A 23,746-nucleotide genomic window follows, 5' to 3' on the forward strand; every position below is an offset into this window, starting at 1 on the left:
TATGGGAAGATTGGAAGATGGGAATGGGGCAGATTCATCCCTGCTCTGTCCCACAGTGGGAAGCAGCCAAGTCCTGCACTTTGTTCAGCAGGGGCCTGGGGTGAGAAGGGTGGCTCTGCTCCCCTGGACAGCCCCAGAATTCCAGAATCCCTGAGGCTGGAAAATCCCTCCCAGCCCATCCAGTCCCACCTGTGCCCAATGCCCACCTTGTCCCCTGAGTGCCACATCCAGGTGACACCTGCAGGGATGGGCACTGCCAACCTCCCTGGGCAGCCCCTGCCAAGGCCTGAGCACCCTTTCCATGCAGAAATTCCTCCTGATGTCCACCCTGAGCCTGCCCTGGCCCAGCCTGGGCCATTTCCCCTTGTCCTGTCCCTGTTCCCTGGCTGTGCCCTCGTGTCAGGGACTTGTGCAGAGCCACAAGGGCCCCCCTGAGCCTCCTTTTCTCCAGGCTGAGCCCCTTCCCAGCTCCCTCAGCCCCTCCTGGGGCTCCATTCCCTTCCCACAAAGGGAGGCAGAGAAAAATCACAAACAACTTCTAATCCAGCAACAATGTAGGTTAGAGACGTCTCATCCCAAAATAGCAGCCTCGGTTTTTGCCAAAGGGAAACATTTCCAACATTTCCAACATTTCCAACATTTCCAAGGTGCTGGGATCTGGCAGTGCCTCCTCTCTACCTGCCTGCTCCACGTGCCTGGGCAGGAGGATCAGGGATTGATTTGTCCTCTGGGAAACTGCAAGTTCAGGGGATTTTAGCAGCGGGAATGACAAATTTCAGTGTTAATTTCACTGGGTTTGTTGCAATTTTAAAGAGAGTTGAAGGTGATTCTGTTCCAGTGTCAGAAATAAATCAAAGAGAAGTTAAAGAACAATCACAAACCCAAAAGTATAAACAGATAATTGGGATTTTACAGACGAGAACTGAGGAAAATCAATCCCTGAGGACTACTGCAACACCTGGAGCTGATCAATACAATTCACTGCACAAGTAATTATTTAATTTATTGTAATTATTGTAATTCATTGCCGAGTTTCTGAGCCGTTTTATCCCCAAACCTCTGCTGGATTTTACCTCACAGCCAATTCCTGCTCCCAGCTGGGAAATGGAGCAGCAGCACCTGGGCAGAGGGCACCGTGCCCCAATCCCCTCGGGACTGGGAAGGAAAAATCAGGGATGGGTAAGGGAAAATCAGGATTTGGCAAAGAAAACAATCAGGCTCCCTGCTCAGAGCTGGGGCTCTGCTCTGCCCTGCTCCGAGCTGGGGAATGGGGAAAGGGAATGTTTGGGGTGTTCCCTGTGCTGGGCTGCCCGGACAGAGATCCCGAGAACAGCCCAAGAACACCCCAAAAATACCCTGAGCACACCCCAAGAACAGCCCAAGCACATCCCAAAAACACCCCAAGTAGATCCCTGAGCACACCCCAAAACCAGCCCCAAAACCAGCCCCAAAACACCCCAAGAGCCCCCCAAAAACACCCTGAGCACATCCTGAGTACATCCCAAACATACCCTGAGCAAACCTCGAGCACACCCCAAAAACACCCCAAGAACACCCCGAGCACACCCCAAACATGCCCTGAGCAAACCTCGAACACACCCTGAGCTCACCCCAAGAACATCAAGAGAACAGCCCGAGCACACCCCAAAAACACCCCCAAAACACCCCAAGCACATCCCAAACGTACCCTAAGAACAGCCTGAGCACACCCGGAGAACACCCCAAACACACCCCGAGCTCACCCCAAACACACCCCGAGCTCACCCCTGTCCAAGCAGCCCCTCCATCCCTTTCAGGATGGCTCCTCCGTCCCCCCAAGCTGTTCCTGCATTCCTGTCCGGGGGGATCCTCCTGCATCCCTCGGAGCCGACCCTACAACGCTCCGAGAACCGATCCTACGAGGCTCGGGGAGCCGATCCCACAAAACTCAGAGAACCGATCCCACAAAGCACAGGCAGCCCATCCTACACGGCTCGGAGCGGGCTCAGACAACCGACCCTGCACAGGTCGGAGCCGACCCTACAAAGCTCAGAGAACCGATGCTACAAGGCTCGGAGCCGATCCTCCGCAGCTCGGACCCGACCATACGAGGCTCGGAGCCGATCCTACAAGGCTCCGAACCGATCCTACACAGCTCGGAACCAACCCTACAAAGCTCGGAGCCGACCCTACACCGCTCCAAGCGCTACCCCCGGCCCCGGGAGCCGCTCCAGGGCCGTTCCCAGCAGCCGGACCCCGCTCCGGGCCGGTCCCGCCGCTCCTCGGGCCGAGCCCGGCCGGGAGGAACCGGAGCGGGCCCGGAGCCGCCCGGAGGGACCGAACCAGGGCTGGGCCGGGAACGAACCAGGACCGAACCAGGACCGAACCAGGAACGAACCAGACCCAGGCCAACCCCGGGGCACCCACCTGCCCTGCCCGGTGCCCGCCGCCGTTCATCCCGGCCCGGCTCCATCCCGGGGATGGATGCGCGCACCCCGCGCCGTCTCCATGGCAGCGGGGCCGCGGCGGGAGCGCGCACGGCCCGGCCCCGCCAGCGCCGCCCCCAGAACGCGCTCGGGACGCCCCGGGGGGAGCCGGCCTCCAAACGGGGATTGTTAGTGTTGGTTATTGCGTCTGCAATTTTTTTTGCAATTTTTTAAAAATTTTAATTTTCTTTTTCCTGCTTTTAAAGTTTTTGCAGCAAATAATAATAATAATAATAATAATAATAATAATAATAATAATAATAATAATAATAATAATAATAATAATAATAATAATAATAATAATAATAATATTATATTTTAGTTTTAATTGTCCTAGTTTTTAAGTTTTCGCAGCGACTGCCTCAAAATATATCTTACTATTTATTATTTTAAAAATTATTTTAAAATTAGTTTTTAAATTTGGGGTTTTTTTTAGTTTTAGTTTTAATTTTCCTGCTTTTTAAGTTTTCGCAGCGACTGCCTCAAAATATGCCTTATCATTTATTATTTTAAAAATTATTTTAAAATTAGTTTTTAAATTTGGGGGTTTTTTTAGTTTTAGTTTTAGTTTTCCTGCTTCTTAAGTTTTCGCGGCAACTGCCTCAAAATATGTCTCATTATTTATTATTTTTAATAAATTTTCAATATTTTTTTTAGTTTCAATTTTCCTGCAGCAACTGCCTCAAAATAGGTCTTATTATTAATTTTTTTATTAATTTTTTCAATTTTTTTAGTTTTAGTTTTAATTTTCCTGCTTTTTAAGTTTTCGCAGCAACTGCCTCAAAATATGTCTTATTATTATTATTTTTTCAATTATTTTAAAAATAATTTTTGAATCATTTTTAAAATTTTGGCGGTTTTTTAGTTTTAATTTTTGTGCTTTTTAAGTTTTCACAGCAACTGCCTCAAAATATGTTTTCTTCTTATTATTAATTATTTTTTCAATATTCTTTTCGTTTTCCTGCTTTTTAAATTTTTGCACAACTGCCTCAAAATATGTCTTATTATTATAATTTATTATCTTATTATTATTATTATTTATTAATTTTCAATAATTTTCTACATTTTTAAATTTTTTAGTTTTAATTTTCCTGGGTTTTAAGTTTTCCCAGCAACTGCATCAAAATACGTCTTATTATTATTTATTATTTATTATTTTTTCAATCATTTTTCAATTTTTTTTAATTTTAGTTTTAATTTTCCTGCTTTTTAAGTTTTCACAGCCCAAAATAATGTCTTAATATTTTTTATTATTTTTATTATTAATTTATTACTATTATTATTAATTTTTTTCTTTTTTTTTTTTTTTAGTTTTAGTTTGAATTTTCCTCCTTTTTAAATTTTCATTTCTTACGAATGTTTCCTAAATCTACCCCGTGTTCCTCTGCTGGAGGGAGGGAAACAGCCCCCAGCTGCCCAGGAGGAGTTCTTTAACAAACAAACAAAGAAAGAAACAAAAAGAGGATCACAGAATGAAAAACCAGCCTGGAAAAGACCCCCAGGCTCACTGAGTCCAACCTGACTGACCTCCTGCTTATATTTCACCCCATCCTTCCCCCTGAATAAGTTAATTTAAAATAAATTAACAGAAAAGTACAAAACTTATCTTGCAGTGCCACCCCTGCCGTGGGCAGGGATTCCTCTCAGTGCTTCAGCCGGGCCTTGGGCACTGCCAGGGATCGGTTAATTTAAAATAAATTAACATAAAAGTATAAAACTTATCTTCCACACCCAATATTCATCAAGAGAAATGTACCCACAGCAAGGAGAGCTGGAAAAGCTGGGCTTTAGAGGGGGAATGTTCTCCTGGAGCTGGAAAAGCTGGGCTTTAGAGGGGGAATATTCTCCTGAACACACAAAGTTCCACAGGCAGGGATCCCTCCCAGTGCCCCAGCCCTGGGCACTGCCAGGGATCAGTTAATTTAAAATAAATTGCTATAAAAATATAAAACTTATCGTCCAGTGCCACCCTGCCGTGGGCAGGGATCCCTCCCAGTGCCCCAGCCCGGCCTTGGGCACTGCCAGGACCACTCAGGGAATTCTGTGCCCCCAGGCTCACAGGGAGGATTCCTTGCACTAAATGGAAGAGGCAGATCCTGTCCCACATCCTGTTCCTGCTCCCAGATCCTGACACACAGCCTGCTACAGATCCCAGCTCCTGTTCCAGATCCTGTCCCACATCCTGCTACAGATCCCTGCTCCTGTCCCAGATCCTGCTCCTGTCCCAGATCCTGCCACAGATCTCAGATCCTGTTCCAGATTCTGCTCCTGATCCTGCCACAGATCCTGATCCTGCTACAGATCCCAGATCCTGCCCCAGATCCTGCTCTACATCCTGCTCCTGATCCCAGATCTGCTGCAGATCCTGCCATAGATCCCAGATCCTGTCCCACATTCTGCCACAGATCCCAGATCCTGCTCCACATCCTGCTCTTGTTCCCAGATCCTGCTCTAGATGCCAGATCCTGCTACAGATCCTGCTGCTGTTCCAGATCCTCCTACAGATCCCAGATCCTGATCCTGCTACAGATCCCGATCCTGCTCCCAGACACTGCCACAGACCTCAGATCCTGCTCCAGATTCCAGATCCTGCTCCAGATCCCAGATCCTGTTCCAGATTCTGCTCCTGATCCTGCCACAGATCCTGATCCTGCTACAGATCCCAGATCCTGCTCTACATCCTGCTCCTGATCCCAGATCTGCTGCAGATCCTGCCACAGATCCCAGATCCTGTCCCACATTCTGCTGCAGATCCCAGATCCTGCTACAGATCCCAGATCCGGTCCCAGACCCTGCTCCTGTTCCAGATCCTGCTACAGATCTCAGATCCTGTCCCACATCCTGCTACAGATCCTGATCCTGCTCCCAGATCCTGTCCTACATACTGCTACAGATCCCAGATCATGTCACAGATGCCAGATCCTGTCCCAGATCCTGTCCTACATCCTGCTACAGATCCCAGATCCTGTCCCACATTCTGCTGCAGATCCCAGATCCTGCTACAGATCCCAGATCCTGTCCCACATTCTGCCACAGATCCTGATCCTGCTCCCAGATCCTGTCCTACATACTGCTACAGATCCCAGATCATGTCACAGATTCTGTCCCAGATCCTGCCACAGATCCCAGATCCTGTCCCACATTCTGCTACAGATCCCAGATCCTGCTCCACATCCTGCTCGTTACCAGATCCTGCTCTTGTTCCCAGATCCTGCTACAGATCCTGCTGCTGTTCCAGATCCTCCTACGGATCCCAGATCCTGATCCTGCTACAGATCCTGATCCTGCTCCCAGACCCTGCCACAGACCCCAGATCCTGCTACAGATCCCAGATCCTGTTCCCCCAGCCCTGCTCCCAGTTCTGCAGTGGAACAGCAGAAAGCCACTCCTGGAAAAACCAAGCCCAGAGGTTGCTCCTGCCATGGCAGGGACACTGCCACTGTCCCAGGGTGTGCCAGTGTCCAGCCTGGCCTTGGGCACTGCCAGGGATCCAGGGTGGGCACCCTGTGCCAGGGAACAATTCCTCATTCCCGAATCCCACCCAGCCCTGCCATGGGGTGGCTGTGCCACCTCCATCACACTACAAAACCAAAGATTTAATGTCAGAAATTTACATTAGGTGGGTCTGGAGCCGGATCCCAAACCCCACAGAGGTGATGGAGCACTTTGAGTGATTCCTCCCAGAAAAAAAGTGATCCATGCCAGCACCACCTGTGCTTTACCAACCCCACCCAACCTCCAGGTGCCACCATTCCCCATGCCACACTCTGCCAGCCTAGAAAAGGGGCAGCCTCTGAGCTGACACCCAAACCCAACCATGATCTGCGTGGAATTGCCCTGCAACAGCCAGGAATCTCCCACCAGACACAGAATCCAGGAAAAGGAAAAGGGGAAAAGGGAAAAGGAAAAGGGGAAAAGGGCTCAGCTTTTCTGCAGTCTCTCCCCCTGTTTGTTTGTGGGTGCTGATTCCCTCACCCAAATCAAACACAATCAGCCCCTGGGCACCTCAAAAGTGACTCCCTGGGGCCTGCAGCAATTCCTGCTTGGAGCTGGGTTCCAGCAGAGAACCTCCCCTGCCTACAGCCCCTCAAACCAGAGGGATTTATTGTTATTTTTGGTGTTTTGCTATTTTTGTTCTTCCAGTGGTGTCACAGCAGCCCCAAGGCCTCATGTCCCTCACACAGACCCCAGCGGGTCCCTTTTGTCCCTGGGATGTCCCTGGGATATCAATCCCTGCTCCCAGGGTTCCTGCATGGGTCAGTGCTGCTGTCCCAGAGCTGTCCTTGGGCCAGCAGGCCCCATGTCCCCATCCTCTGCTTTTCAGGGCACTGGGTTCACATTTAATTAAAGCTGGCAGTGCACAGCAGATGCCTCTGAGCTGCTGCCAGGAGTGGCCGGCCAGCTGTCCCTGTCCCCAGTGCCAGTCCCTGCAGGAGGTGTGACATGTCCCCACCGTCCCTGTCCCTGCAGGGGCTGCCCACCCCTGTCCCCATGTCCCTGTCCCTCTGTCCCTGTCCCCATGTCCCTGCAGGAGCTGTCCCCATGTCCCTGTCCCCATGCTCCAGCCCTGTCCCCATGTCCCTGCAGCAGGTGCCCAGCCTACAGGGAAAAAGGTGAGTGGATTCCAATCTATGGGACTGGAAACAAAAGGTGTTTGTGGTGAGGCTGAGCTGGGCCCTCTCCTAAATCCAGATTTAGGGCTACAGTGAGCTCCTGCCACTTCCAAGGCAATGCCAGGGGGGAAAGGAAAGCAGTGATGGGTTGGGAAGGGAGAGGCAGTGATGGATCAGGAAGGAAAGGCAGTGATGGATCAGGAGGGAAAGGCAGTGATGGATCAGAAAGGAAAGGCAGTGATGGATCAGGAAGGAGAGGCAGTGATGGATCAGGAAGGAAAGCAGTGATGGATCAGGAAGGAAAGGCAGTGATGGATCAGGAAGGAGAGGCAGTGATGGATCAGGAGGGAAAGGCAGTGATGGATCAGGAAGGAAAGCAGTGATGGATCAGGAAGGAAAGGCAGTGATGGATCAGGAAGGAAAGGCAGTGATGGATCAGGAAGGAAAGCAGTGATGGATCAGGAAGGAAAGGCAGTGATGGATCAGGAAGGAAAGCAGTGATGGATCAGGAGGGAAAGCAGTGATGGGTCAGGAAGGAAAGGCAGTGATGGATCAGGAAGGAAAGGCAGTGATGGATCAGGAAGGAGAGGCAGTGATGGGCTGGGAAGGAAAGGCAGTGATGGATCAGGAAGGAAAGCAGTGATGGATCAGGAAGGAAAGGCAGTGATGGATCAGGAAGGAAAGCAGTGGTGGATCAGGAAGGAAAGGCAGTGATGGATCAGGAAGGAAAGGCAGTGATGGATCAGGAGGGAAAGGCAGTGATGGATCAGGAAGGAAAGCAGTGGTGGATCAGGAAGGAAAGGCAGTGATGGATCAGGAGGGAAAGGCAGTGATGGATCAGGAAGGAAAGGCAGTGATGGATCAGGAAGGAAAGCAGTGATGGATCAGGAGGGAAAGGCAGTGATGGATCAGGAGGGAAAGGCAGTGATGGATCAGGAAGGAAAGGCAGTGATGGATCAGGAAGGAAAGCAGTGATGGATCAGGAAGGAAAGGCAGTGATGGATCAGGAGGGAAAGGCAGTGATGGATCAGGAAGGAAAGGCAGTGATGGATCAGGAAGGAAAGCAGTGATGGATCAGGAAGGAGAGGCAGTGATGGGCTGGGAAGGAAAGGCAGTGATGGATCAGGAAGGAAAGCAGTGATGGATCAGGAAGGAAAGCAGTGATGGATCAGGAAGGAAAGCAGTGATGGGCTGGGAAGGAAAGGCAGTGATGGATCAGGAGGGAAAGGCAGTGATGGATCAGGAAGGAAAGGCAGTGATGGATCAGGAAGGAAAGGCAGTGATGGATCAGGAAGGAAAGGCAGTGATGGATCAGGAAGGAAAGCAGTGATGAATCAGGAAGGAAAGGCAGTGGTGGGCTGGGAAGGAAAGGCAGTGATGGCCTGGGAAGGAAAGCAGTGATGGATCAGGAAGGAAAGGCAGTGATGGATCAGAAAGGAAAGCAGTGATGGATCAGGAAGGAAAGCAGTGATGGATCAGGAAGGAAAGCAGTGATGGGTTGGGAAAGAAAGGCAGTGATGGATCAGGAAGGAAAGCAGTGATGGGGTGGGAAGGAAAAGCAGTGATGGGTTGGGAGGGAAAGGCAGTGATGGATCAGGAGGGAAAGGCAGTGATGAATCAGGAAGGAAAGGCAGTGATTGGCTGGGAAGGAAAGCAGTGATGGATCAGGAGGGAAAGGCAGTGATGGATCAGGAAGGAAAGGCAGGGATGGATCAGGAAGGAAAGGCAGTGATGGGCTGGGAAGGAAAGCAGTGATGGATCAGGAAGGAAAGGCAGTGATGGATCAGGAAGGAAAGGCAGCGGTGGGCTGGGAACTGGATCCCAGTGCTGCTCCTCACCCTCTCCTACAGATGGGAACTGTTTTCCCCAGCCCCTGCAGGACACTGAGGTTTATCTGCAGACTGACTTGAGCTTGATTGGGTCTTTGTCTCTCAGTTTGTACTTTGGAGGTGAAATGTGACAAAGTGGGGGAGCAGAGAGACCTCAGGCTGCTGAAACCAGCACCAGTGCAGAGGTTTTCCATCCAACCCATCTCTCCAACAGCAGGGTGACAGCAATGCCATGGAGAGGAGACATGGGTGTGAGGGCGAGGGCCCTGGGCTGCTCCATGGTGCTGTTTAGATAATTTCATTTAAATAAATGAGAAATCAGAGCCTGATCCAACAGCAGGGTGACAACAATGCCATGGAGAGGGGACATGGGTGTGAGGCCAAGGGCCCAGAGCTGACCCATGGTACTGTTTAGATAATTTCATTTAAATAAATGAGAAATCAGAGCCTGATCCAACAGCAGGGGGTTCAGGGGTACTCACACCATGGGGCTGAAGTTTGGGGGGATCAGGAGGGGTCTCAGGGGTCAGGAGGAGGCCCAGGGCTGGGGAGGGGGCACAGGGGGACTCACAAAATGGGGGGCAGGTTCAGGGGGGGCAGGAGGGAGCTCAGGGGCTGAGGAAGGGGCTGAGGAAGGGGGTTTAGGGGTTCAGGGGGTCTCAGGTGGTCTCAGAGGGGTTCAGGGTTACTCACACGATGTGTGCCAGGTCCAGAGGGGTTCAGGGGGTGTTCAGGGGGTCTCAGGGGTCTCTCAGGTACTCACACGATGTGTGCCAGGTCCAGGGAGGTTCAGGGGGGTTCAGAGGTGGTTCAGGGGTTTCAGGGGGTCTCCGAGGGGTTCAGGGTTACTCACACGATGTGTGCCAGGTCCAGGGGGATTCAGGGGGGTTCAGAGGTGGTTCAGGGGGAGGTTCAGGGGGTCTCAGAGGGGCTCAGGGTTACTCACACGATGTGTGCCAGGTCCAGGGGGGTTCAGGGGCAGGTTCAGGGGGTCTCAGGGGTCTCTCAGGGTTACTCACACGATGTGTGCCAGGTCCAGGGGGCTCAGGGGAGGTCAGGGGGTGTTCAGGGGGTCTCAGAGGGGTTCAGGGTTACTCACACCATGTGTGCCAGGTCCAGGGGGGTTCAGGGGCAGGTTCAGGGGTTTCAGGGGGTCTCAGAGGGGCTCAGGGTTACTCACACGATGTGTGCCAGGTCCAGGGGGGTTCAGAGGTGGTTCAGGGGGAGGCTCAGGGGGTGTTCAGGGGGTCTCAGGGAGGCTCAGGGTTACTCACACGATGTGTGCCAGGTCCAGCGGCCGCTCGGGCTGCTCGGGGAACAGCGGGCGCGGCGGGTCCCGGCTGGGCACGCAGCCCAGGGAGCGGCTGATGGCGTGGGTCAGCTTCTTGGCCGGGGATTTCTGGGGAAAAAACGGGGAAAACGGGCTTGGACGGGGGAAATGGGGTTGTACAGAGGAAATGGGGTTGTACTGGGGAAATGGGGTTGCACAGGGGAAATGGGATTGCACAGGGGAAATGGGATTGCTGGGAAATAACAGGGAAAATGGGGTTGTACAAGGGAAATGGGATTGTACAGGGAAATGGGATTGCTGGGGAATAACAGGGAAAATGGGGTTGTACGGGGGAAATGGGATTGTACAGGGGAAAAACGGGAAATGGGGTTGTACAGGGGAAATAGCATTGTACGGGGGAAATGGCATTGTACAGGGGAAATGGGATTGTACAGGGGAATGGGATGTACAAGGGAAATGGGGTTGCGCAGGGAAAATGGGGTTGCTGGGGAAAAACGGGGAAAACGGGATTGTACAGGTGAGACAGGGATTGTTGAGGGGAAATGGGATTGCTGGGGAAAAACAGGGGAAATGGGGTTGTGCAGGGGAAATAGGATTGTACAGGGAAATGGGATTGCTGGGGAAAAACAGGGGAAATGGGATCGTACAGGTAGAGAGGGGATTGCTGGGGAACAGCGCAGATGAGAGGGGACTGCACAGGTGAGACAGGGATTTCTGGTAATAAGCACAGGTGAGCCCGTGATTTCTGGGGGAACAAGCACAGGTGAGACTGGGATTTCTGGAGAAACAACACAGGTGAGACAGGGATGGCTGTACAGGTGACCCCGGGGGTTTCTGCAGGAACAAGCACAGGTGAGTTACAGGAATGTTCCCCCCATGGATAAAGTGACAAAACTCTCCTCTGTCCCCTTAAAAAGGAAATAAACCCATAAGTTTCTCTCCTCAATTAGGTGAAAAGACACCTCATAGGATCTGGGGGGCTTCACCTCAAACTTAAGGATTGCTAATTGGACAGGAGCCAAAAAGTCCCACCTGAGCAATTTACCAGAAAAAGAAGAGACCAAGGAAACCAATCCCTTTTGTGAGGTGTTTTACCATGGGCAAGGACCTCTGGCTCAGTTTTTCTCTGTTTGTTATTTTGCCTTTTATTAAACCCTTTTTGTTTCCAACATTGCCACAGAAGCCATCTTGCTGATTTTATGCCTTCTAAGGTATAATATTTATATATATAGAATATATTTTCTATATTTTCTAAGGTACGTTATATATATATTATATATTTATATATATATATATTCTATTTTTTTATATATATATATATATATATATATATATATATATATAAAATATATTTTATGCCTAGCTGAGCTATCTCGGGCATGAAATAGATCTTCAAGAGCTTATGAGACCTGGCCCAAATAGACCCAAATTTCGGAATTCCTGGGGGAACCAGCACAAGAAATTCCCCCAGGATTTTGGGGGAACCAGCACAGGTGAGCCCAGGAAGGAAGGGCAGGGCAGGCACACACACCTGGGACAGGCAGCAGAGGGCACAGGAGCAGAAATGCCCAGCACTGCTGGGAAATCTGTGCACTGGGGATCGAGCTCTGGGAGGCTCTGAAGGGCTCTGACGGCAGAAATTGAAAATTTTAACAAAAGGATGGAAGATTAGGAAATAAACCAATTACACCTGGGGGCTCTCAGAGGGATGAATCCCATCCCATTAAGGGATTTTTACATCACTCTCTGAACAAAGAGGGGCATTTTGAGGGCAGGAACAGCCCCTTGCCAAATTTCTGTCCTTTACAGCAGAGCCAAGCTGGGGCAGGGCTGGGACAGGCAGGAGTGAATTTATCTCATTTCACAACTCCCCTCAGCGGTGCTAAATTATTGTTGTCACTGCTAGAAATGAAGGGATGGGACTATTTTCAAGCTAAGAACAATTTATTTCTTAATAAATATAAATGTTAATATCAGAGGCTGTCAGATTTTAGAGGAGCAAGCATTTGGCTGCAGTTTAGGAGTAGTCACAAGTTTCTTCATTACAAGGCAATATTTAACTTCCTAAACTAACTGACAGCTGCCACAGGATTTATTTTACTTTTTTAACCTATCACTTTTACTTATTTCTGCTGCATTATTGGATACTTTTATTTAATGGGCTTCTAATTCACAGGCTTTTATTGTAACTTCTAAACTCTCGGTTTATTCCATAAAACCACTCCCTTGCATTATAAACCCTTCACCATTTTGCCCAGTACCAGAATATTTAAGGCATATTCTTACTTACAACTATAGAAACACACATTTATGATTTTTTTTTTTTATTAAATGTCTGTGTATTGTATTTTTACATTGTATTTTTACATTGTACTTTTACATTTACATTTTTACATTAATCTAAGAGTCATCTAAGTCTACAGATTAAACTATTTAGAGTCTGTAGAAGTTGTTTTGGTTTTTCTGATTCTCACACTAAATGGCCTCAAAGAATTGGTAATCCTGGGTCCTGGGCCTTCACAATCCAGTTTCTCACTTATTTAAGGCATATTCTTACTTACATCTATAGAAACACATATTTATGATTTTTTCTGCTAAATGTCTGTGTATTGTATTTTTACATTGCATTTTTACATTTATATTTTTACATTTGTATTTTTACATTTATATTTTTACATTTATATTTTTACATTAATCTAAGTGTCATCTAAGGCTATTGATTAAACTATATAGAGTCTGTAGAAGTTTTTGCTTTTCTGATTCTCACACTAAATGGCCTCAGAGAATTGGTGATCCTGGGTCCTTGGCAATGCTGGTGACACCCACAGGAATGACCAAAAAATGGGGTTTAAATCCCAAACTGACTTACAAAATTAATTCTGAAAATGCTGCTATGCTCCCAGCAGTGACATGGAACCCTGGGGATGGTCTTTTCCAGCCCTAATAATTCCATAATTCCATATGGGAACTCGGACATCAGCTGGCAGCTCCTCCTGCTGCTCTCCTTCACTGGCACCCCAGGAAAGGGCAAGCCCTGGCTAATTACAGCTCTGGAATTAATCACAATCATTAATTATTAATGGTAATAATTAATTAATTACAATTATTAATTACTGCTGCTGTACAACACTCCAGAGTGGGACCAGCTCCCAAGGGACACTCAAGTGAAAATTCAGATTACCAGTGGTTCAAATAGGAGTTACACAAACACCATCAGTGCCTGGCAATTACTGATAATTGATAATTAACACCAGTCACTGCCATGGAGTCAATTCCTGCTGGTGTCCAGCCTGCCCTGGAGGTGCAGCCTCATTCCTTCCAGGTCCTGGAGTTTTTATTTATCAGCCCCCAGCTCCACCCTGGGGAGCAGCAGAATGGTGGGAAGGCCCTGGAGAGACTCTGGAATGGGCACTTGGTCATCCCAAATCATCAAATCCTGAAAGGGTTTGTGGGGAAGGGACCTTAAAGCTCAAATCATTCCTGCCCCTCTGCTTTAATTCCTTTGAAATCCTATGAAAACCACAATCTGGTTTTATATCATTGGTCCCACAGAGAATTCAAATTATGCACACAAGATGTGATTACTCCAAACTTAAACCCCTCGTTTTCCTAAACTAATTCTTCACCTGCTGAAAATGCCCACATTTATTTCTCTCTGAATTTGGTCATTTGAGGCGTGGAGGGACAGGAGCCAGGGAATGGCTGCCAGTGCCAGAGGGCAGGGATGGATGGGATCTTGGGAACTGGGAATTGTGCCCTGGCAGGGATGGATGGGATATTGGGAATTGGGAATTGTGCCCTGGCAGGGTGGGCAGGCCCTGGCACAGGGTGCCCACCCTGGATCCCTGGCAGTGCCCAAGGCCAGGCTGGACACTGGGATGGGAGCACCTGGGACAGTGGGAGGTGTCATGGTGCCCATGAGGAAGAGCTTACCCATGAGGGGTGCTCTGACCAAGAGGATGTTCCCTGCCATGAGGAAAGCCTTACCCATGAGGGGTGCTCTGACCAAGCAGGATGTTCCCTGCCATGAGGAAGGCCTTACCTGAGGAGTGCCCTCACCAAGGAGGATGTTCCCTTCCATGAGGAAGGCCTTACCCACGAGGAGTGCCCTGACCAAGGAGGATGTTCCCTGCCACGAGGAAGGCCTTACCCATGAGGAGTGCTCTGACCAACAGGATGTTCCCTGCCATGAGGAAGGCCTTACCTGAGGAGTGCTCTGACCATGGAGGAGGATGTTCCCTGCCATGAGGAAGGCCTTACCCACGAGGGTGCTCTGACCAAGAGGATGTTCCCTGCCATAAGGAAAGCCTTACCTACGAGGAGTGCTCTGACCATGGAGGATGTTCCCTGCCATGAGGAAGGCCTTACCCACGAGGAGTGCTCCTTCATCTGGTGCTGGTTGCTGTGGGGGCCGCTGGCATGGCCCCTCCAGAAGCAGTTCTGGCACAGCTGGTAGTTGTGGCACTGCTGGCAGCGGTACCTGAAGCCCATCATGCTCTCACAGTGGCAGTACGAGCACTCCACGGGGTGGAAGACTGGGGGAAACACAAAGAAAAGAAAACTTTCAGGGGATTTTTGGTGAACCCTGATTTCCTGATGAGAGGAAGGAATAAAAATAACCCAAACCCTGATTTCCTGATGAGGGGAAGCAACACCAATAACCCAAACCTTGATTTCCTGATGAGGGGAAAGAATAATAACCCAAATCCAGATTTCTTGATGAGGGGAAGCAACACCAAAAACCCAAACCCTAATTTCCTGATGAGAAGAATAAAAATAACCCAAACCCTGATTTCCTGATGAGGGGAAAAATAATAACCCAAACCCTGATTTCCTGATGAGGGGAAGGAATTACAATAACCCAAACCATGATATTTTGATGAGGGAAGGAATAATAACCCAAAACCTGATTTTCTGATGAAGAGAAGGAATAATAACCCAAACCATGATATCCTGATGGGGGGAAGGAATATCAATATCCCAAACCCTGATTTCATGATGAGGAGAAAAAATACCAACAACCCAAAATACAAAACCCTGATTTCCTGATGAGAGGAATAAAAATATCCCAAACCCTGATTTCCTGATGAAGGGAAGGAATTACAATAACCAAAAGCCTGATTTCCTGATGAGGGGAAAAAATAACCCAAAATACAAAACCCTGATTTTCTGATGAGGGGAAAGAATACCAATAACCCAAACTCTGATTTCCTGATGCTGGGAATAAATAATAACCCAAACTGATTCCCTGATGAGGGGAAGCAATAATAACCCAAACCCTGAAATCCTGATGAGGGGAAGGAGTAAAAATAACCCAGGGGTTTTTTTGTGTTTTCTTGCTTTGGATAGTTTGGTTGTTTTGCTGGTTTTTGCTTGTGGTTTTTATTTTCTGTCATTGTTTTCTTGGGCTTTGTTTGCTTAGATTTTTGTGGGGTTTCCTTGTTTAGGATTTTGTCTGTGGGGGTTTTTTCTTGTGGTTATTATTTCTGTTTGTTTTCATTTTTCTGCAAGGGCCAAAACTGGGATCTGGATGGGAAAGACCCCAGTGAAGGGGAGCAGCCCAGCTGGTCCCATCCTGCTCCTGGCTGCTGCCAGGGAATGCCAGGATCAAACCAGGATCAAACCAGGATCCCTTTTTTGCTGGAGTCCACCCAACATTTTAACCACATCCACCTCCTCACCTCCTGGTGAGGACTTGACCCCATCAAATTTAAATTGCCACCATCAAAATTAATTTAAAAAACCCAGGATCCCTGAGGCTGGAAAATCCCTCCCAGCCCATCCAGTCCAACCTGTGCCCAATGCCCACCTTGTGCCCAGCCCAGGGCACTCAGTGCCACATCCAGGTGACACCTGCAGGGATGATGGGCACTGCCAACCTCCCTGGGCAGCCCCTGCCAAGGCCTGAGCCCCCTTTCCATGCAGAAATTCCTCCTGGTGCCCACCCTGAGCCTGCCCTGGCCCAGCCTGAGGCCATTTCCCCTTGTCCTGTCCCTGTTCCCTGGCTGTCCCCTCCTGTCAGGGATTTGTGCAGAGCCACAAGGTCCCCCCTGAGCCTCCTTTTCTCCTCTCCCAGCTCCCTCAACCTCAGGAATATTCAGAAAATGTCATTTTAACTAAAATCCACGGGTTTTGCCCTACTGCTGCTCTCACACCCAGCCAGCTCCCACCCCACATGCCCAGGAATGTGACCCCACCAGCTCTGGGGTGCTCTGGGCCAGGACAGGAAGGCACAAGGACAGAGCATTGCCAGGCTCCCAGCAGGGAAACTCTGCATTTACCATTTTCAACGTGGGCCAGTCTGTGCATGAGGGGCAGCCACACAAGGCACTGGGGAGGAGGGTCGGCCATCAGCGTGTCCAGGAACATGTTGAGCATCACCTTCTTCTGCAGGGAGAGCACAGGGGGCACAGCTGGGGGCACAGCCAGCAGATTGCCCATGCCGGGCTCCTCCAGACTGACAACTCCTCTGTCACACTGAGATTTGCTGAAAAATCACTTTGCCAGGTTATTGCTCCCGAGAAGATGAAGCCTCAGCTTCTCCATGGTTTGCTTTTCTGGAATGTGGCCTGGAGATCGTTTATCCAAACATGTGAATTGGCTTTAATTAATGGTCAATCACAGCCAGCTGTGTCAGACTCGCCGAGTCTGGGTTTTTATTGTCATTCTTGTCAAGCCTTCTGATGTATCCTTTCTCTTTCTTTAGTATGGTTTTAGTATATAATATAATAAATATAATGAATATAATATAATATAATATAATATAATATAATATAATATAATATAATATAATATAATATAATATAATATAATATAATATATAATAAAATATAATAAATATAATAAATATATAATATAATATAATATAATATAATATAATATAATATAATATAATATAATATAATATAATATAATATAATATAATAATTTTAATAAACAATTTTATATTTTTAATATTTAATATCTTAACAATATATTTCTATTTAATATTCATTTGTTAATTATGTATTTAATAGTTATTTTCATGTTTTAAGATTTATTCAATATTTAATATTTTAATAGTTTTGATATTTTCATATATTTTTATAATTAATAAGATATAATGTAATGAAATATAATTATTTTCTTAGTTTAATATTTAACATTTAATATTTAATATTTAATTTATTATTCTTATTTTTAATATATTAACTATTTTAATTTAATAACGTAATAATTTATTAATTTAATTATTTTTATACTTAATGAAATATAATATAATGTGATGTAATATAACCATATAGTTTCAAATAATTTAATATAATAATTTTAATAAATAGTTTAGTAATTTTAATATTGTAATATTTATTTAATCTTTAATTGAATAATTGAATAATTTAATGATTTTTATAATTAATGAATTATATTATATTATATTATATTATATTATATTATATTATATTATATTATATTATATTATATTATATTATATTAGCCTTCTGAGACCTTGGAGTCAAATTCTCATCCTTCACCTCATCCTGGGCACCCTGCCAACATCACTGCCACACTGTTCCAATTGTGCCTGCCAGGAACGTTCCTGTGCTGCCACAGCCATGGAATCAGGGATGGTTGGGGTGGGAAGGGACCTTAAAAATCCCCCAGTGCCACCCCTGCCATGGCAGGGACACCTGCACTGCCCCTGGGTCCCTGGCAGTGCCCAAGGCCAGGCTGGACATTTGGGTTGGAGCTCCTGGGACAGTGGAAGTGTCCCTGCCATGGCAGGGGTGGCACTGGGTGGGATTTAACTCCCTCCCAACCCAAACCAGTCTGGGATTCTGAGAACATTTTAAATTAAAGCAATTTACACTTTTTAAGCCCCAAAGTCCAGCCTGGCCTTGGGCACTGCCAGGGATCCAGGGTGGGCACCCTGTGCCAGGGCACAATTCCTAATTCCCAATATCAGACGTAAATCTGGAGCCTCAGTGATTCTGAAATCAAAGGCTGTTTCCTACTGTGCCACATTCCAAACATGCTAATTGCTAATTAACTTATATTTAGTCACTATAAATTTTACATCAAATGCTGCAGAAATGTTTCTGCTGGAGCATCATCATGCCCAGAGTCTAAACATTTAATTTCAGGCCTAAGATCAATCAAGTTCATGTTTACAGTTGATTTTGGGATTAGTTATATTATTTACATTACCTCAAATGAGAAACAAATCATTGGAACAATTAAAATGCAACTGCAATGGATTTTAAAATAAACTGGAGCACAGAAGGTGTTTACTTTGAACAGATCCTGGAAGTGACTTGTTAAACTAATTGTCTTAACACAGTGAAAAAGCTTTGAAAAATCAAGGGAAAACAGCGAAAATGGCATGGTTTGTGTTTTGGGGAAGGAATGAGTCATTGCTGATGTTCTGATGGGGAACAGGGGAGGCCCTTCATGGAGGGGGATCAACTGAAATGCAGAAAATCCTTCAGCTGCTTATTGTGGACTGTTTCAAAGTGCTTGGGTTGTACAGGGGACCTCAGTGACCCCCAGCCCCAATGCCCTGGGAACCCCGAATCCCAGATCCTGAATCCCAAATCTCACATCCCAAATCCTGAATCCCCCATCCCAGATCATGAATCCCAGACCCCAGATCCCAAATCCCTGATTAAAAATCCTGAATCCCAAATCCCTGATCTCCAATTCCCAAATCCCTGATCTCCAATCCCTGATCCTGGCTGATCCCAGACCCCTGATCCCTTATTGAAAATCCCGAATCCTGAATCACAAATACAGAATCCCAGATCCCCAATCCCTGATCCCAGACCCCAGATCCCAGACCCCCAATCCTGAATCCTTGATCCCAAATCCCAGACCCCCAATCCTAGACTCCAGACCACAAATCCCCAATTCCAGATCCCCAAATCCCAGACCTCAAATCCCCATCCCAAATCCCAGACCTCCAATGCCAGACCCCAAATCCCCGATCCCAGACCCCAAATCCCCAATGCCAGACCCCAAATCCCCAATCCCACACCCCAAATCCCCAATCCCACACCCCCAATCCCCAAACCCAAATCCCCAATCCTGATCCCCAAATCCCCAATCCCAGACCCCAAATCCCCGATCCCCAATCCGAAATCCCCAATCTCTGATCCCCAAATCCCCAATCTCAGGCCCCAAATCCCCAATCCCAGACCCTCAACCCCAGACCCCAAATTCCCAATCCCAGACCCCAAATCCCAGACTCCAAATCCCCAACCCCAGATCCCCAAATCCCCAGTCCCAGGACCCCCAATCCCAGGCCCCCAAATCCCCAATCCCAGACCCCAAATCCCCGATCCCACACCCCAAATCCCCAACCCCACACCCCAAATCCCCAACTCCACACCCCAAATCCCCAACCCCACACCTCAAATCCCCAAACCCCAAATCCCCAACCCCACACCCCAATCCCCAGACCCCAATCCCATCCCTGACCTGCTGCGGGAAGCAGGTGCGCAGCGAGTGCTCGGTGTAGCCGAAGGAGGGCCCCTCGAACACGGCCGTGGGCAGCTTCAGCACCTCCCGCAGGAACTGCTCGAACTTGGGGAACACCAGCAGCCCGTTGGAATCTGAGATCTGAGAGAAAATATCTGTAAGGAAATACAATAAACCCCCATCAATATGGGGTCACTGCGGGAACGGCTCCCGTGCGCCCCGAGGGGTTCCCTGAGCTGGGCTCGGAGCTGATGGCAGGGCAGGATCTATCCAGGTCAGGGCTCCCAGTCCCTGCTTCCTCCAGGCCATGCCATGCCATGACATGCCGTGCCATGCCATGCCATGCCATGCCATGCCGTTATCGCATCCCATTATCCCATCCCATGGATCCCATTAACCCATCCCATTATCCCATCCCATCCCATCATCCCATCCCATTATCCCATCCCATCCCATCATCCCATCCCATTATCCTATTCCATGGATCCCATGGGTCCCATCCCCTGGACGCCATGCCACGCCATCCCATCCCATTATCCCATCCCATGGATCCCATGCCATGCCATGCCATGCCATCCCATTATCCCATTCCATTATCTCATTCCATTCCATGGATCCCATCCCATTATCTCAACCCATTATCGCATCCCATTATCCCATGGATCCCATCCCATGGATGCCATGCCATTATCCCATCCCATCCCATCCCACCCCATTATCCCATCCCATTATCTCATTCCATGGATCCCATGGATGCCATGCCATGCCATCCCATCCCATTATCCCATCCTATGGATGCCATGCCATGCCATCCCATTCCATTATCCCATTATCCCATCCCATGGATCCCATCCCATTATCCCATTCCATGGATCCCATTATCCCATTCCATGGATCCCATGCCATGACATGCCATGGATCCCATTATCCCATCCCATGGGTCCCATCCCATCCCATTATCCCATCCCATGGATGCCATGCCATGACATGCCATGGATCCCATTATCCGATCCCAATATCCCATCCCATGGATCCCATCCTATCCCATCATCCCATCCCATCCCATCCCATGGATCCCGTGCACAGCTGGGACAGAGAGGGAGCAGAGCAGGAGAACTCCAGGGGAACACAGCTGGAACCTGAACCTACAGAACCCCCAGAGGAGGCTCCAGAAGGGGAACTCAGCTGTGCCAGTGCCAGAGCTGGCAGAGCTCCAGGGAAATGCCTACTGAGGGCCCAGGGAATGGCAGGGGCACCACAGCCCAGGATCCCTGGCACTGGGAAATCCCAACCTGTGCCAAATGCCAAATGCCAGGTGGGAACAGGGACAGGACAGGGGGAAATGGCCTCAGGCTGGCCCAGGGCAGGCTCAGGGTGGACACCAGGAGGAATTTCTGCATGGAAAGGGTGCTCAGGCCTTGGCAGGGGCTGCCCAGGGAGGTTGGCAGTGCCCAAGGCCAGGCTGGACACTGGGGCTGTGACAGTGGGAGGTGTCCCTGCCATGGCAGGGGTGGAATGGGGTGGGATTGAACGGGGTGGGATTTAATGGGGTGGAATTTAATTGGGGTGGGATTTAAGGTCCCTTCCAGCCCAAACCATTCTGAGAACATTTGTGGTCAGAGGAGTTCACACTTTTTAAGCAGCTCTGTGGGGACAAACATCCTCCTGAGAGCAAAAGGTGCTGAGCAGCTGTTCCCTGATGTTTGTAAGGATGGAAGGAGAAGAGGGAGGTGCTGCAGGTGCCCCACTCCCTGTCCCTGCTCCTCCCTGAGCCCTGGGGGTCCCCGATCCCCTCCCCAGAGCTCCAGATGCCAGGGGCAGGATGCAGAGAGCACGACAGAAAAATGATGTCAAACAGATCTCAACGATGTCAGACAGAAACCAGAACTGTCCTGGGACCCAGAATCTCCTTGCAGAGATCTCTCACAGAGCCAGCTGGGCCCTGAGGCACCCCCAGAGCCCTGGGATGCTCCAAAGGGAGGATTCACCAATGCAAACCCGACCTAGAATTGCCCAGGATGTGACAGATCCCAGATCTCCTCCGTGGCACGGAGCCCTCTCTGCTGTTATTTCAGGCATCAGCAGTAACTAAACATCAAAAAGCTCATGCTGGCAGAAAATAACCTTCATTTCAGTGATCAAAACCAGCTTCAGGAACAAAGACACTCTCAGAAAGGCACATTTCCAGTAAACTGGAGGAGTTATCCCAGTTTCCTGAAAGAATGAGCTCAGGAAGAAGCCTGCAATGCCTTAGTTGAGAGGGATAAAGACACCTGGAATTTGTATCACTGACTGAAGAGAGCAGCTTGAACTGAAGGTCCCTTGAATAATGTTTATAACATTATTTTTATAACATTATTATTTATAACATCTTTTATAAAGAAAACATATTAGGAGAAATGAGGGCAAAAAAGAAAAAAAACAATTTAAAATGGTGGATTTGTGTATTTTAGAAAAACAAGCCAGCCAGAAAAATTAGACTTGACCTAGAAACTGAATGTGGAAAAAAAGGTCAGGATGAAAATGCACACAAAACGAAACCAATGGGAACAACTAAAATTAGAGAGCCAAAATTCCAGAATCCGAATCCATTCTGGAGCAGAATCCTCCTGCACAGGAGCTGAAGGTCTGCAATGAACCTGGCAGGGTGGGACACAACAGGGACAGGACACAATTGTATTTAAAATGGGCTGAAACCTCCTGGGTGTGCTCAGATTGAGCAGGCAGTGAAGTGATCCTAAAGGGAGAGAAATTCAAGGTATGGAAATCTGAAAATGAGAGAGAACAGCTCAGGCCGTGCCAAGGGGAAATTAAAAACCCCTCCAAGCCCTGTGGTTGTTTCTAATTAATGGCCAATCACAGTCAGCTGGCTCAGACTGTCTGGTCAGTCACAAGATTTCCCTTTCCCTTTCCTTTTCACTTCCCTTCCCTTCCCCTGATGAAATCCTTTCTTCTATTCTTTTAGAATAGTTTTAACATATCATTTTCCTTTAATATAATACATATCATAAAACAATAAATCAGCCTTCTGAAACACGAAGTCAAGATTCTCATCTCTTCCTGTGTCAGGATTGCTGCCAAATCCAACAGGGATGGATCCCTGCCTTGCACAGCCCCACGAGGAGCTGCTCATCCCAGGAAATTCCAGAGCCAGGGAAGGGCCCCCAGTCCCTCTGTGCCATGGGGACACTCTCGGGACACTGTCCTGTCCCCACCATGGGGTGAGAAAACATGAAAAAACACAAATGCCAGGATTTCCAGAGAGCTCCAGCCTGCTCAGGGAAGGGAGGCCGGGCTGGGATCCCTCTGCACAAGGAGATTTTGGGGGTGAAGTGGGTCAGTAACCAGGCAGACATGTGGGAAATGGATTTGTAAAGAATAAAACAAGACTAGGTATTTTATAGAGTTAGAGCTTGTAAAGAGTAAAACAAGACTAGATATTTTATAGAATTAGAGCTTGTAAAGAGTAAAACAGGACTAGATATTTTATAGAATTAGAACTATGAAAATACATTGTGGCAAGACAATGTGGAGAAGAAACAGAGGTGATTGGTGTTGGAAGTGATAGCAGCACTGTGTGGCAAAAGCTGATAAGCCAAATAACATTTCTAAGCTGTTGTAACCAAGAAATGGATTGGCTTCTGATGAAATGGCATTGGGCTTTACATCTCTGGTGTTCTCACTGATAATAGAATAAAAAATCTTTTTATAAAATAAGAAAAATCTTTTTAAGATTTTATTCTTAATAGAATAAGATCTTTTAATAAATCTTTTTAAGATTTTATTGTCAATAGGATAAGATTATTCTAAATAGAATAAAATCTCTGACACTGATAATAGAATAAAATCTTTTAAAACACCTCTCAGGTGCCTCTGTAAAAGCTGAGAAAACCAACAGGAAAGAGAGGAGGAAAGCCAAGCAGCACAATCATAATGTTGAGAAGAAACCCAGAGCAGGGAACAGCTGGAAGGGGAAGGAGCAGCTGGAAAGGGGAAGGAGCAGCTCTTTGCTGTTCCCCATCCTGCTCAGGATTCCCCAGAACTGATTTTCCAGAACTCTTCCACCACCACTTTTCTCTCCAGCTGGAGGAATCC

The 23,746-nt window shown here is 47.8% G+C and overlaps 1 protein-coding gene across 4 annotated transcripts in view; it reads right to left on the reverse strand.

Moving 5' to 3' along the window:
* DTNB (dystrobrevin beta) overlaps positions 1 to 23,746 on the reverse strand; it is a 134,886-nt gene that overhangs the window by 87,582 nt on the left and 23,558 nt on the right. For all 4 annotated transcript variants that reach the window (XM_058020290.1, XM_058020289.1, XM_058020287.1 and 1 more), the window contains exons 7-10: positions 19,652 to 19,806; positions 16,480 to 16,585; positions 14,567 to 14,733; positions 10,182 to 10,306 (exon numbers count right to left, since the gene is read on the reverse strand). In XM_058020290.1, the coding sequence (XP_057876273.1) occupies positions 10,182 to 10,306; positions 14,567 to 14,733; positions 16,480 to 16,585; positions 19,652 to 19,806 (553 nt within the window). The remainder of the gene's footprint in view (positions 1 to 10,181; positions 10,307 to 14,566; positions 14,734 to 16,479; positions 16,586 to 19,651; positions 19,807 to 23,746) is intronic.

This window comes from Melospiza georgiana, chromosome 3 (genome assembly GCF_028018845.1).
Source record: "Melospiza georgiana isolate bMelGeo1 chromosome 3, bMelGeo1.pri, whole genome shotgun sequence".
NCBI lineage: Eukaryota > Metazoa > Chordata > Aves > Passeriformes > Passerellidae > Melospiza > Melospiza georgiana.